This window comes from Colius striatus, chromosome 5 (assembly GCF_028858725.1).
Source record: "Colius striatus isolate bColStr4 chromosome 5, bColStr4.1.hap1, whole genome shotgun sequence".
NCBI classification, from domain to species: Eukaryota; Metazoa; Chordata; class Aves; order Coliiformes; family Coliidae; genus Colius; species Colius striatus.
The window spans coordinates 56,718,173-56,732,928 of NC_084763.1; the positions used below are offsets into that span (position 1 = coordinate 56,718,173).

Here is a 14,756-nt window from a genome sequence, read left to right on the forward strand (position 1 = left end):
TCTTTCCCTCCCTGAGCCCAGAAGCCTGCAGCCTCAAGCAGGGACAGACCCTTGGTGTCGACATCGAGCTGAGATAAGAGTGTTTGTCAGCTTGTGGGATCAGGCTTCCTTGGGCCAGCACCGAGGTGAGGATCCCTTCATGCACAGGGTATAGCTGCTATGGGAGATGTTCAGCACCTGATCTGACACTGCCTGGGTGCATGAGATGCTTCTTGTGTCCTTGAGGACATCCAGCCCTGTGGTGAGGGCATTATCTGGCTCACTGCGCCCAGCGAATGATCTTGGACAAGTCACATTGGGCTTGTGAGTATGGGGAAAACACTCAGTTTGGCTGTATTGGCCTAACCCAACTGCTGGAATTGCCCAGGAGTGATGTATCCAGGATGGGTGCTTTAATTACATGCAAAGCATTGTGCCATGACCCTTTGATATGGGCTTAAGTGCATCACTGCAGATCTTACAGCTGTTAATCAGCACTAAACCCATACAGTGACAGCAGCATTAGTACAGTGCCTCAGCTCCCCAGCTCTAGTGGGACTACCCCAGCAGCTCCTGCAAGATGCCTGTTCTGGCTGATGGAGGGCCTGCCACGATACAAATCAAGGCTTTGCTCTCTCTCTGCTGCCCTATTTTTCTAAACTGGTGCAAGAGGAAATGCCCAAGTGTCTTCTGAGTAATGCAGCAGGGGAAAAACAAGCAACTCCCCTATCTCCTGATGGCAAGCACTGGAAGAATGTGCCCCAAGGTGAGTGTAAATCAGTGACATACACCGACTTGGGAGATTCCCTAAAACCGTCACAGATGCTCCCTCTTCTCTCATATGAGGTTAAATGGTGCTTCTCCACTACTCCAAACAAAGTACTTCCAACTCTCAGACTGAGGAACCTGTAGCTGTTACTGCTTGGCAAAAAACAGAAGGAAGGGAAAAAGAAAGGAAGGGGAAGAAAGAGAAGGAAAGGGAAGGGAAGGGAAGGGAAGGGAAGGGAAGGGAAGGGAAGGGAAGGGAAAGGGGAAAGGGGAAAGAGGAAAGAGGAATGAAGGAAAGGGATTGGAAAGGAAGGGGATGAGGAAGGGAACAGAAAGGGGAAGCGAAAGGAAAGGAAGAAATGGGAAGGGAAGGGAAAGAGGAAACAAAAGGAAGGTAAGGGAAGGAGAAAGTGAAGGGAAAGAGGAAGAGAAAGAAAGGGAAGAGAGGAAGGAAAAAGAAGAGAGGGGGAGGGAGGGAGGGAGGGAGGGAGGGAGGAAGGAAGGAAGGAAGGAAGGAAGGAAGGAAGGAAGGAAGGAAGGAAGGAAGGAAGGAAGGATTTCCAAGCCTCTTCTACTGCTACTGTCCTAAGAGAAAGCAGTCATGTTCCTGAACAGCTCTGCACAGAGTACCTGGACTAAGCAACTCTAGGCAGAAATCAAATGCAAAGTGAATTTTCCTCTTGGATAAAACCCTTTATGGTAAAAGGAAAGGCAGAGCTTGACCCAGACTTACTGAGACCAGCAGCAGCAGGCTGGACTTTAAAAGGCATGATACAAGGGCAAATCCCACTGCATTCAGCAACTGGTATCAGTGGTTGCTGTGCCAGAATTAGTTGCCTGAATTAGCACTTCATCTTAATTTCCTTCATAACCAGTGAAAGCAGAACCATTAATTGATGGCCATTTTCTCAGGCCCCTGATCTTCATTGTATCCCATTGCAGTACCAAAACTGACATCCTCTGATAAGTCCAGCCCCTAGGAACCATCCCCAATAGCCCATTCTTTCCACCCTGCAGTCATCAAGGGAGATGAAAATGTGGCATGAAAGTGCCACGGGGTCAGAAGAAGAGACAGACATCCAGCTTGACCACTGAAAACACAACAGTCCTTTTTGTTCCTCCCGAGGAACATAGAATAATTCATGTTGAAAGGGACCCTGGGAGGTCTCTAGTCCAACCTTCTTCTCCAAGCAGGGTCAGAGATGACCCCACTCTCTTCATACTGCCAAATGAGGCACCTCTCTTTCTCTGGGTCACCTCTGCAATCCCACTGGAAGTCTGAAGTAGAAATAGCATTTACCTGTGAACTAGATGTTGGCTGTACAATGGAGGGGATGGGTGACCATCCTCCTTGCCTTGAGGAGGCACACATGTACTTGCTACCCCTATGGGAAAGCTTGAATACCTTCATGTCTCTACCAAAGACCTTCTGGGTCAGGTTTGAACTGCTTGAATGGGGTCCTGGGCCAACAAAATTGTCCCTGCCTGTGTCACATGTCTCCTTGTATCAAGCCCAAGTCCTGTCTCCAGCAGCCCATTGTACAGGACACTTTATCAGAAGCAAATGGTTTCACAGTAGGTTTCTCAAGTCCTCTGCTGCTACTCCACCATGGGCATTGCTGTCACTAAACCCGTAGCACTGCACTTACCTTTATCCAGCACAGGCCCAAAGATGGCTAAACTGTCATTGACTGTTGTGCAGTTCCACCTCCTGCCTCGAAATTGGTGTTGGCATTCCTGGATCCCAATCTTTACTCCTTCTGCTACACTGGGCATGATCTCCACGTAGTTCCGACAGAAGCGGAGCTGCTTAGGTACCAGTCCTGGGATGCTCCCACAGAGGATGGGCTGAGTCCCCAGGGAGGAATACTGGTGACCAATTGCTAAGGACCTAGAAATAAAGGAACAAGAGAAAAAAAACCAAAGCTGCTGTCAGGATAGCTTTCACCTTTGTACTCTGTTCACAAGAATGGGGACAGAAAATCAACGTCTTCAAGTTCCTCTGCATTCCCCTCTCTGGAAAGGATCATTTCCACCATCATCCCTCCCCCAAAAACATCACCTCTCTTCAAATTCCCTACAGGCACAGCTCTGCTTTTAATATCTTCCCTTTTTCTTCATCTTCTCAAAGCCTTAATCCACCATTGTGCTGCTGGTTCCCAAAGCAGCTCAGCTCCTACAGCTCGTTTCCTTCACAACCAAAAAGAGCCAAACCCACAACAGCCAAGCACACCTACACAACAGCACATTGGTTTTACAGGACATTTTGTCAGCTGAGGAACCCCAGGGATTAGACAATCAGAAGCACTTTCAGAAGTACACAACAGTAGAAGAGACCATGTTCCAAGGCCTTGGAAGAACACCAAAAACTGACACACAACATACAACTCAGCAGTGCACTCTCGACATTTGACCCTTACCAGGTAACTTCTGTGCACTAAAACTGACCCTAAAAGCAGCTTGGTCCTTGAGAACTTAAAAAAAACCCCATCTCAGAGCTAAATGCTGTATAAATTCACCACCAAAAACAAATGTCCTGTGCTACAGAGGGAAAGGGATGGAAATATAGCCTGCCAGAATAGAAACAACATGGGATAAAACCTAGTTGGCTTAATACAGGTCTGATATCAATGCTGATCTCCTGTGTGCACAGCAATGCCAGCTTTGCTGTATGGTCACAGGGATATGGAGGGCCTGCTTGGATCATCAATCTGTGAATTGCTTTTGTTCAAGTAAGGAGAGTGGAATAAAAAAGAAACAAACACCAAAACGTGAGTGTAAGCTCTGTGCTCAGCCAAATGGAAAGGAGTGTCCACGACCCATTATGTTGGCTGAAGCCTTAGCTACAAACAAGTCAGCTATGCAGAGAGATCAGCAGATATGGAGCTAATTAGATAGGGGTTTTTAATAAAGTGGTTTTTTTTACTGGTGCTTCTAATAATAACCTTGATTACTAAAACTGAAGGGATTTTTCGAGTATAATTTCCTTTTCTCCTAATTAAACCTCTTGATTGGCTTTTCTGCTCAGGATTAATGACAAACAGCAACCTGCCTGGGCAGTGTTTCTGTTTAGGTTCGTTTCTGCTCTGTGGTTTTCACTTGGGAACAGCCTGGTGTGTGGGTGAATTATCACTGGGGCAGTCAGGAAAGATGCCCTCACTCTATTTAGCTCTGACTAAAAAAACATGTACAAGGGTTTCTGGAGTCTGAAAGAAAGTGATCACTTCTCAAGGATAAGAGTGTTTTAAAGTGCCTTTCATCTTTATGGGAGAAGGGTTCTTGCAGCCAGTTAATTCCCATCCTGGTCAAGAGGGGACAGAAGTGAAAAGGAGAAAGACTTTCAGGTGGTCAGGTGCCACATCTCAGGGGCTTTGCTAACTCTGCAGAGACTAGGCTTTACAAATCAGTCCTTTCCAGGCAAATGAGATGTAGGGACATCCATTTCTGCATCCCAAATAACTAAGTAGGAGTCTAGAACCAGATGATCTGCTAGGCCAAAAATGTGCCTTCCTCTAAATGAGGTGGATAAAGTAGGAGGTGACTGGGAAAGCAAAGGACTTTCAGATGATTTCCTAAACTGAGTTGCTTCTTCAGCTGCGCTTTTGGGAGGAGATTAATCTCACTTAACATTAGAGGACAATTCATCCTACCCCAAGGAGAGAAGATGAGACAAATAGCAGAAGTGCCTCTCTCTTTACATTGCATTAAAGGAGGGAGGAAGATAGCTCACACTGACCAGAAACTGTCTTCATCTCACCTAGCTCCTGATGTCTGCAACATGGACATCTCCAGCTGATCTACTCCTCCCCAACTGGCTTTTGTAATCAGACAGTGGAGAGTAACAAGCTCTTCTAGGGCACGATTCATCTGCCCTGTTTTAGACATCTGCTTTGGGATGAGGTGAATCACAGCCTTGCCTCCCCTGAGTGCATTGGCTAGACTATCAAGACAGCCTGGATGACGGGTTGAGAGGGATATGTCTGCACTGTAAGTCTCCAGATGAATCATGACATGATATCTAACAATTGGGATGGCTAAATCCCTTGAAATAAGTCCTGCCCTGTGAAGCCAACTGCTGTGTTGAAGCCCATGCAAAGAGCTCAGTTGTAGGAAGGATGCAGGAACCCACAGGAGAACACCAAAGAAAGGACTTATTTATCTGGTTTTCCCCATCTAAGTAGCTTGAGATGGGTTTTCTTGAGTTTTGGATTAATTCAGGGAACAACTAGTGGCAGAAAAGCACCTGTGAAATGGAGCCCATACCAAGCCAGAGTGATTTCACTCTGACTGCCCTGTGTACATTTATGTTTCGTTGTTAGGTCATACACAAAATGCTGGATCACAGTTTCTGCACTAGAGATACTTTCTAAAGCAGTTTCAGGCTTCAGAGCACTTGTTGAATGTGCTGCTTTTGTGGCCTTGTTGGGAATGTGGAGTCTCAGGGTGCCACATCTCCAAATCTTCACCCATTCAACCCCCTGAGGACTGGGAGTTAGGAGGTATTCACAGTTGTCAGCTTTAGACTTGGGAGCTTGGTGGTCCTTATCTGCATAAACAAGGGGTAAAAAACAGATGTCTTCATTGAAGCCTCCAGAAAAGACAATTTAGCTGCTCTGACTCATCTTGCAGAGAATAGTTCAGTCACTCGTTGTACAAGGAGTCCAGGTTGGCTACTTACAGTAGCCATCTAAAGTAGCATCTTACAGTAGCATCTAAAGTTCACTTTGGTGGAAACATCTACAGAGTTTGTTCCCACATCAACTAGAGCCACCAGTATCCTCACCAAAGCTTTCAAGAAGTTCCCACATCCAGTTCCCACCAAAGTGTCCACTGAGATAGAACCAACTTGCTATATGCTCAGTCCATCAGTCCATCATATTGTGAGGCCAGGAGGACTTTCTTGAGCTATTTCAGCAGGACACAGATGCAGCTTTAGGATTCCATTCCTATCAACTTGTGCCTGTCTCTGTAGGTTTTTGGTGGTTGCTAGGTGATAGAGTGACAACACCAGTCGTAGGAAGAGGAGTCTATAGGTTGATACCCTCAACTGTTCCTTTCCTTTGCTGGGAACATCATCTGAGCTTATAGAAATACATGTATAAAAGACATGTAGAAATACTTCTAATTGCTTTTCACCCTGCTCTCAGTACAGCAGGGAAACAGTCACACCTTGCTTTGATCTGTGCTACAGTCTGGAAAGTTTAATCTGCAAAAGACAATCTCCAGCAAGAGTTTTGTTCTCAAGGCGTCATCAGGCACTGAGACAGTGTAATGCAAATTGGGCATTTCATGGAGGACTGTGCAGTCACTTGACTTCCAGCTGAACACACAAGCTGGAACCTCAAAACATCTATCCATGAACACTGCCTCTGCTGTTTAACATAGCTAAACACAGCCCTCTTCCGAGCTCCCTTGCAGACTCTGGAGCGTGATAACATCTATCAGAGCACCCTCTTTTAGTCTCTGCTTCCAACTCCCAGGTGTAAACACTTTCTCCTTCTCTCTAAAGTCAGTTTACTTTAGGAAAAACAAGTTCTTTCAGCTGTCATTTTTACTGATCATGAGATATGAGCCTTATGAACTTTCCAGCTCACCTCTCAGAAAATACCCACCAACAACCCAGCAACCAAAACCATTAGAAAACACTGGGAAAGTCTATAAAGATCAGAATCTACTCTCTAGTAGCTCCCATCATTCATTTTTCTCTCTGTTTCCAATGACTAAGCCTGTCATTTGCATTTTCCACTCTCCTGTGATCTGCTTCTAAACTGGCTTCTGCATGTGGCGAAATGAAGATGTGGTGCCAAGGAATGAGCCAAGTGCCATCTCTTGTGGTCTAACCAGGCACCGTCCTCAAATTTCTTAAGCACCAGCACTTTCTGGATGCACTGGCACCAACTTCTTTTTTCTCAGTGGAGAATTCATGAAGCGCTCAAGCTGACCAAAACACTCATCCCCAGAACAGGTACAGCTCAAATTTGAACCAAGGGAAGAGGGTCAAAGAGTTGTTCTTTTCAAACCAATCAGCTTTTTCTCCCCATTATCTCAGCAGGAGCCATGAAAACACCACTCTGTACGTCCACAGCCAAAGTTCTTGGCTTATCTTTAAGCCTCGCATGCCCTGAAGTGTTTGATTCAACCTTCAGTGAGAATTTCTCTTTGCCAGCACACCTAGAGAGCTCTTCATTTCCCTTATCTCCATCTATCTGCTCCTTCAGCAGAGCCCTTGTAAATAAGCAGCTGGCCACCTTCTTAGTAAATCACACGTACCCTCCCCTCTTGGAATGGACACCCCAGCCAGTTTATGAGGAAGAAATATGCAGGAAATTTATGCTCAGAGCTTTTTCAGAAGAGAAGGCTTCAGTTCTGGATGACCTTGCTGTGTAACCACCACTCTGCTGACTTTTCGAGGTCCCTGCCTTCTCAGCGTGGCTGTCAAAAGTCCTTGACACATCAGCAGCAGCATGTAGAGGTGGGTACACCTCTTTGCTTCTTCCTGAGTTCTGATATTCTTGAGCTAAGAGCTCTGTTTCACTATTCATCTTGGAGAGGCTTTTTGCTGGCTCCAAGTGTGGCTGAGAACTTCCTTAGCAGATGTCCTGGAGTTCCTGACGTGGGTCAATTAACAGGATAAGACTCAGAGAGCGCTTAAATTGACATTTGCATGGGATTCCCTAACAAGAGGATGTCACCCCTCCTCCAAATCCTCATAATCTGTTCAGATCTCCAGGGGTTCACCTCACTCTCTTTTCCTTTCTCACTCGTTTCCACTGCTCAGCTCTTTGAAGATGAATCTGAGCCATGCTGGGAAGAAAGGGGACAAGTTCTACAGAGCTGCCTATCTGAATAAAAGATGCACACTCAGAACACAGTGACACTAAAATATGGAAATGTGGATATTAAAAAGGTGGGTGGAGGCATCTTCATGGGTTCTCTCAGGCTATAAGGACCATCCAGTAAAGGTTGTCTCACATCTCCTTGCACTAGGCCAGAAGGACTCACAGGGAAGCTGCTTGCAAGTGATGAGTGAGCAGCTCTTACTCCATCCTACATCATCAGAGTTAGATACCCTCTGGTGTCCTACCCATAACCCCCTCCATGGGTAGTGCTGAGGTTGAGCAGCATGAACCTCATGCAGCTGAGGATGTCTGAAGACACTTGAGGACGACTCAGCTACTGGAAGACTGTGAATGTTCCAAGAAATGGAGACTTCCATGAATGGCCAATGGCACCTGAATGGTCAAGAGACTCATGAGACAGGATCTGTCCCACAAACCTTCTATTACACTTACTGAATTAACTGTTCTTTCCACCTTTCTTGTTAGATACCTCTTCCTGCATCCTAAAGTAGAGAGCAAGAGCTACATTTAAGTTCTTTCTCTCTCCTAGCTCAGAAAGTATGTACATAATTTTGAGGCTGGGTCCAATCCTGCCAACACACAGGCATGGAGGTAAGTGTTCTCCCATGGATAATTCCCTCACCCTTGCCCTGCATTAATAATAATGATGGTGGTGATGATGCAGCGTTGTATTTCTCTAGCACCTTTCATCAGAGAATCTCTGAGCGTGGGACTCATCTCACCCGACTTTGACCATTTGAAAGCTGGGCATCTTGGCCAAGTCAACTGTCTACTAGAGTCCATGGAGTAAGATCAGCATTTCCAGAGGGTATTTCAGCCCATCCTAAGATAGGTGCCTCAGATAGGTGGGCTGAATCACTGGAGATGCCTAAGAGGCAGCACTGGCTGTGGAAAGGTGGTGAGCATAAACTAGACACCTTGTTTTCAGACAGGGAAAAAAAATCCCTGGTAAGAGGACAGCAAGGGAAGCCCTGGCTGAGAGACAGAGGGCAGCTCTCTCCAGTGTGGACCATGGCAACTTATTTATAACACCCAAAAGCAGTTGGGGTCTGGATTTGGAAAATAACATCCTCAATGGCAACTTTTTGAGTGGATGCTAGGAAAACAGAGTGTAATTATCTGAGTTGAGGTTTGGCCAGGATGGTGAATTCCCACAGGAACTAAGGCACACCACAACACTCAGCACCTTCCACTCCCAAGTGCAAGGGATTTTGACTTTGTCTTCCCTTAGGACCTACAGAATAGAACAGAAGGGGAGAAAATAACAGTGTCAACAACCTGATCCCTTGCAAAAAGTCTCAGGAACTCTTTAATTACCCAATTAACTCCTCTGTTAGACATGTCACCTGAAAAACAACCCATCCAGCGGAATAATGGCCCCTCAAACCATGTTTTCAAGCCTGGCTCCAGGACACAGTGACCCTGATATTGTTTCCACACCACGTCTTGCACCCAAGGCATCTCCCTGGAGGTCTCCCTGCCGAGATCTGCTGCCAGTCCAGCTCTATTTTACCCTCTAAGGTTTGCCAAGATCACAGTGCAGGGCATTAGAGATGTATAAGCCTTAACTTTTTAATCTGCCACCTACACTGCAGTTTATGAGAGCTGTAAATCTCGTGGTTATAATGAACTCATCTAATGATATTGCTGATGGATAAATTTACCTGGGATGAAGAACAACAGTTACTTGAAAATGAAAGAAGAGCAATTTAAAGTTTCATGTAAACACCTTTGCTGCCTTACTTCTGACTTCTCCCAGCCTAACCCCTATCAGGGTTTCATGACAAATGGAAAGTATGTGTATATATGTGTGTTTGCAAGGCAATGACTGGCTGGCCCTGTGAGAGAACCTGCCTCCTTTCTACCCAGTGTAACACTTATGTAATCTGGGCTTTGGAATCGGGTCTTAGATGAAAATAGATTGGATTTTCTGGCTCAGGTGTGCTAAATTAGGGGGATGGGGGGAAGAGAAAAGGCAACATACTAAGCAATGAAAAATGCCTACAGTGTTTAAAGACATTTAGACTCCTACTATGAATTTCAATAATAATTAGCAGTGTGGCTTGTCTTAACCTTCCTATTTTCCCCCCACCCCAAAGCATCCCAACTTGAACCTCTTTTTAAACGATCAGCAATATAAAGCACATATTGTGGTTTCAAACCTCTCATTAATGCTCATCCCCCTGAACTGAGGTCTGTTCTGGGTTATGTCAATGCAAAATACCTCGGAGGACTGAGCTCAAAGACCTCAGATCCTTTGCAAAGATTGGATTTGGACTTCTAAATTGCTTAAATGTTTCAGTGCTCCAGGGAATTTTATCCTGAAACTCTTTAGTGATGAAGCCAGTTTGGAAATGAGATTGAGCTCATTTTCCATGGATGGAAAGCTCCATCATCGTGGTGTTTAGATAACCCTCTAAGAACAACATGCTTTTCACTGTCCACTGTTCTAATACAGCCAGCCACAGAGATTTCTCCCCTTTTCCTCCAAGGATGTGCTCTGGATACGCATTGCACACGCTCAGTTGTGCACACACACGCATCTGCGAGTCTCTTCTTCGGCTTTCACTGAGTCATCAGGCTCACCAAATGTGTGAACTCACGCTATAATGTTCTCCCAGAAAAATAACAAATTGATTTCATTTTTACAGGCTACAGCATGCTGTATAATTGGAGACACTGCCTTGTCAACTCAGACCGGTCTGACCCGACCAGAGACATTGCTTACAGCTGTTTACGGAGCCATAAAGTTTCCTCCTCTTTGTTTTTCCTTCCTTTTGCACTCTCTCTCTCCCTCTCATTAGTTTTTTTCTTCTTTTACCTTCTCCCTTTAGTGAATCCTACAGCTACTTTTTGTTCTGCTCATAAAATACTGTTAAGGAAAATGCAGGAAGCCTTGATTTAGAAGAGCACTTCAGTCCGTGCTTCAAGTCAACGCTGTAATCAATGGGACCTAAACACACATTTAAAGCTGAGCATGTGTTTAAGGACTTTTACTGCCCTGAGACAGTCAATAAGGAACTTTCTGTCACACTTGTGGGTGCTTTTTTTCTGAATGATCAATACCAAAGGAGAGGTTTTGACTGAGCAACCCCAGCGACTGTTTCCTGTTTAGACCCAGAACACAGCTCCAGTTGCACCAGGAATGATGCCATTTCTTATTGTCACCGTGTCCAAACCTTGATCATTTGAGTAACAGCAAAGTCCTACACTACTTTATCTACTCTGCTGAAACTGATAATTAGGACTAAGCACTTCTTTTTTTACATGAATCTATTTGCCATAAATATACATATATATATATATATATATATATCTCAAACCCCACCTTGTAATCTGAGCATTTCTCACATATCTGTGTAGTTTCCCACATTTGCCTCAATAAGTTTCATTTTTCTGACCATTGGAAAGATGCTTTGTGTAAAGATATATTCTGTTTACCTTAAAACAAACTCAGGAACTCAATCCTGAATTGAAATACTTTGATTTCTGGGGGAAAAAAAAAGAGAGGAATCCATGATCAAATGCTTGATTTTCAAACCAGGGGGGAAGAAAAAAAGCAGCTTCTAATTTGAACTGCTGAACTGAAAAAAAAGAGAAAGATCCCCAACCTGAAAGAGCTTTTGATCTAGTTACACTATCCATCAAAATACCTTTTAAGTACTTTGCAATAAATTACGGTTGTGCTTCCTTTCATATCATCCATCCATCACAGAACCTGCTCCTCTCTTGGTCTGAAATGTCACAGGGCTCATCTCATTCAGTCCCTCTGGAAGGCTCAAGGACTGATCAATACTGGATCAACTGTTCCAAAGTCAAACACAGATGTGAACACCGTTTACTCCCTCTTTGAAGACCATTTCTGCACACAGGATGGACTTAGGACTAAGAAGAGTGTGTATCTGGGTCTTGGTCCAAACGAGTATGGGAAAGGAAAGTGAGAGCTGGTCAGGGAAGAATAACTTTCCTCCAAGAATCCTTTGAAGCTTTTCAGGTCTATACTCTTCCTTTTAGAAAAAAATAGAAAGCAGCAGAGGGCAGAGACCTCTTTAACTTCCCCTTCCCTCTTTTTTGCAAGGGCTACAGCAAAAGATGACCTGTTATTAGACAACAGAGACTCCACATGGAAGAAGGGAGTGAAGAACACCTCAACCCAAAGGCAAGTCAACTCTTACTTAGAGATGAACTCTTGCAAGGTTACCATGAGACAAAAGCTCAGGCTTTTTGTTGTTGCTCATAAAACTAGTTGTTGAGATGAAATTGCAAATTCTGCTGCAACAGAACAACTGGATTCTCCTTTCCTTTCCTTTCCTTTCCTTTCCTTTCCTTTCCTTTCCTTTCCTTTCCTTTCCTTTCCTTTCCTTTCCTTTCCTTTCCTTTCCCAAAGAAACTACTTTGCATGGGAAAAAACAAATCCTCATGGCTCCTTGACATGTTTCAGCTAGATCTCAGTAAAATTAAGGAGGTACAGACTGATGAGACGCTCAAAGGTACAGGAAAAATGCCAGTGTATGTCCTGGCATTTATATACACTCTGAGAGAGAGAGAAATTCTCCCTCAAAGATTATCTCTATCAGAAAGAATAACAACAGCAGTGAAACCCAATGCAGAGAAAGAAGAGGAGGGTTTAATTTGCTTTATAGCAATGACTTTTGGCATTGTTTGCAGGTGTCTCCTGCCTAATGAAACAGATGTACTGGGTTTTCTTCAGCTCAATATCTGTTCAGGTGTGAATGGTACAGGCAAGGATGTTTCAGCCATAAGGCAGCTTAATTTTCTTAGGCTACTAAGCAAAACCCTTCAACTTCCTACATCTATAGCAATGATCTAACATTAAGTCAAGATTTTATAAGCTGTTTTTTCAGGTGGGAAGCCCTGTGTATACATCATGTGAATTTATTCACAACCTTTGGCTTTTCTCAGCCATCTTCTGTGGAATTTTAAGTAACAGGCAACTCACTCCAAGGATCTGGGTGGAAAGTTCTTCCAGTCTTTTGAGTGATCAAGCAACAGATCTGGTCTGATTTGATGTAACACAGCTGAAGAATGATGGCACCCTGTGTGCATCACCAAAAAACATAGAGAAGAACCAGCTTTTCCTCTCCAAGCTCCTGTCTCCAGTCTTGCTGAAGTTTGGTGTTTGTACACTAGAATCACAGAATCTCAAGGGTTGGAAGGGACCTGGAAAGCTCATCTAGTCCAATCCCCTGCCAGAGCAGCACCACCAAGAGCAGGTCACAAGAGAACTCATCCAAGTGGGTTTGGAATGTTTCCAGAGGAGACTCCACAGCCCATCTGGGCAGCCCCTGCCAGCGCTCCCTCACCTTCAAAGAAGCCATGGCTCAAAGAGTTTCTTCTCCAAGTGACTTGGCCTTGATGTTCCTCAGCAAAAATAGAACTGTTCTCCAGCCTAGGAACTTTACAGTGTGATGGGTGATTCAGTGGCTGGCTGAAAGAGGGATGGTGGTGGTCAGGATGATGAGTGGGGAAGGAACTGGGGTGAGAGAGGAAGCATGGAGGAGGGGTAGGGGTTTGGAGCAAAGAAAACAGGTGGGGAGTTGTCCTTGAAGCAGGAGAAACTAACTCACATCTCTGACTTGGGAGGTGACATAAGATGCTGGGTGAAGAGCAAATGTGCATAGCAACGGGCTCGTTTTCACTGGTTGGTGAGGATAAATGACCTCTCAGTCCTTGGGGCAAGGAGCCTCCCCCCAGAAGGACTCTTTCAGGGTGGCAGGAGCCGCACCTGCAGACCTCTCTGTGCAGCATCACAGCCTTAATGATTTCTTTCTGAAAGTGGCTGGGGAAATGCAGACAGGTTGCCAGATAATGATCAGCTTGCAGAGGGGTGATCACTATGAGGCAAAGTTACCAGCTTTGACACGTAGCAAGGGAAGCAGCCAAGAATTTGGGAAAGCAATCCCAGCTTTCTGCTGCACGTTCCTCTGCCAAGATACCTCCTGTGTTTACTTTAGAGACCAGAGACAAGCCCTCCTCTTCATCATCATCATCATCATCATCATCATCATCATCATCATCATAATGCAGCAACAGGGTCACTCAACTTGGCAGATGGATTCCTTCCAGCTTGGATTTCTCCTCATTTACCTGCAGAGCCGAGGCACTGATGTATCTGGGGGATTGTGCAATGTTAATAATTGGGTTTCATGGCAGATCTGATCAGTGACAACGGGAGGCTGTGGGAAGGAAGCTCCACTGGAGAAAATCAAGTGCACCCATGGATCTCACGTGGAATTTGTGGACTCTTCTCATGTCTAAGGAGCCTGAGTAGCCACAGGGACCACGCAGAACTTGCCATCAAGCTGCTCTGATTCATGCAACAGGAGCAGGAGCAATCAACCAGCCTCCTCACTCTCCAGTTTCTGCCTTTCCCATGCTTGTAGATTCTAAATATCTGGTGGTGCCTATCATAACAAGAAAGTGTGCAGGAATATTCCCTTGCCCAGATAGGGTGTGGAGTCTCTTTCTCTAGACACATTCCAAACCCAGCTGGATGAGTTTCTGTGTGCCCTACTCTAGGTGGTCCTGCTCTGGCAGGGGGGTTGCACTGGATGAGCTTTCAAGTTCCCTTCCAACCCTTAACACTGTGATTCTATGACTACTAAATCAAACCCTTAATTAAGCTCTGGATGCAATTGGGCTGAAATCCTCAAAAGCCTGAGCCCTCCCCCAAACTTCCATGATGTGCAGGTAGCACACAGAACACTAAACCTGTGGCACTGTGTGGTTTAACCTGTTAAGGTGGGTGGTTGGGTTTCTTTTTTACATTAAAAAGCCAAAATTGTTTTGGGTACAGTAGATTACTTTCTACATTGAACCAGCTTTTAGCATCATGCTTTTTCACTATGGTCTTACATGCATGAGAGTATTGAAAAGTGGCAATCTAAAGGAGGCATTTTGGCTGGCCAGAAATGCTTAACTGAACCAATCATTCAGAATTTTATCAACCTTTTTTTTGTCTCTTATTGAGACATAAAGAAATTTCCAACTGTCTGTACTGCCTTGGAAAAGGGAAATGTCAGTCTTCAAGGGTTTTCACATGTACAACGTATTAAGTGGTGTACAGATGTCACAACTGGCATCTTAGAAGGCCCTGCAAAGCTTCAAGGTTTACTACAATGCTCAGCT

At 44.8% G+C, this 14,756-nt stretch overlaps 1 protein-coding gene across 2 annotated transcripts in view; it reads right to left on the reverse strand.

Moving 5' to 3' along the window:
- The window catches only part of WNT3A (Wnt family member 3A), an 87,718-nt gene that overhangs the window by 37,322 nt on the left and 35,640 nt on the right, over positions 1–14,756 (reverse strand). For both annotated transcript variants that reach the window (XM_061996686.1, XM_061996687.1), the window contains exon 2: positions 2,397–2,638. In XM_061996686.1, coding sequence (XP_061852670.1) covers positions 2,397–2,638 — 242 coding nt within the window. The remainder of the gene's footprint in view (positions 1–2,396; positions 2,639–14,756) is intronic.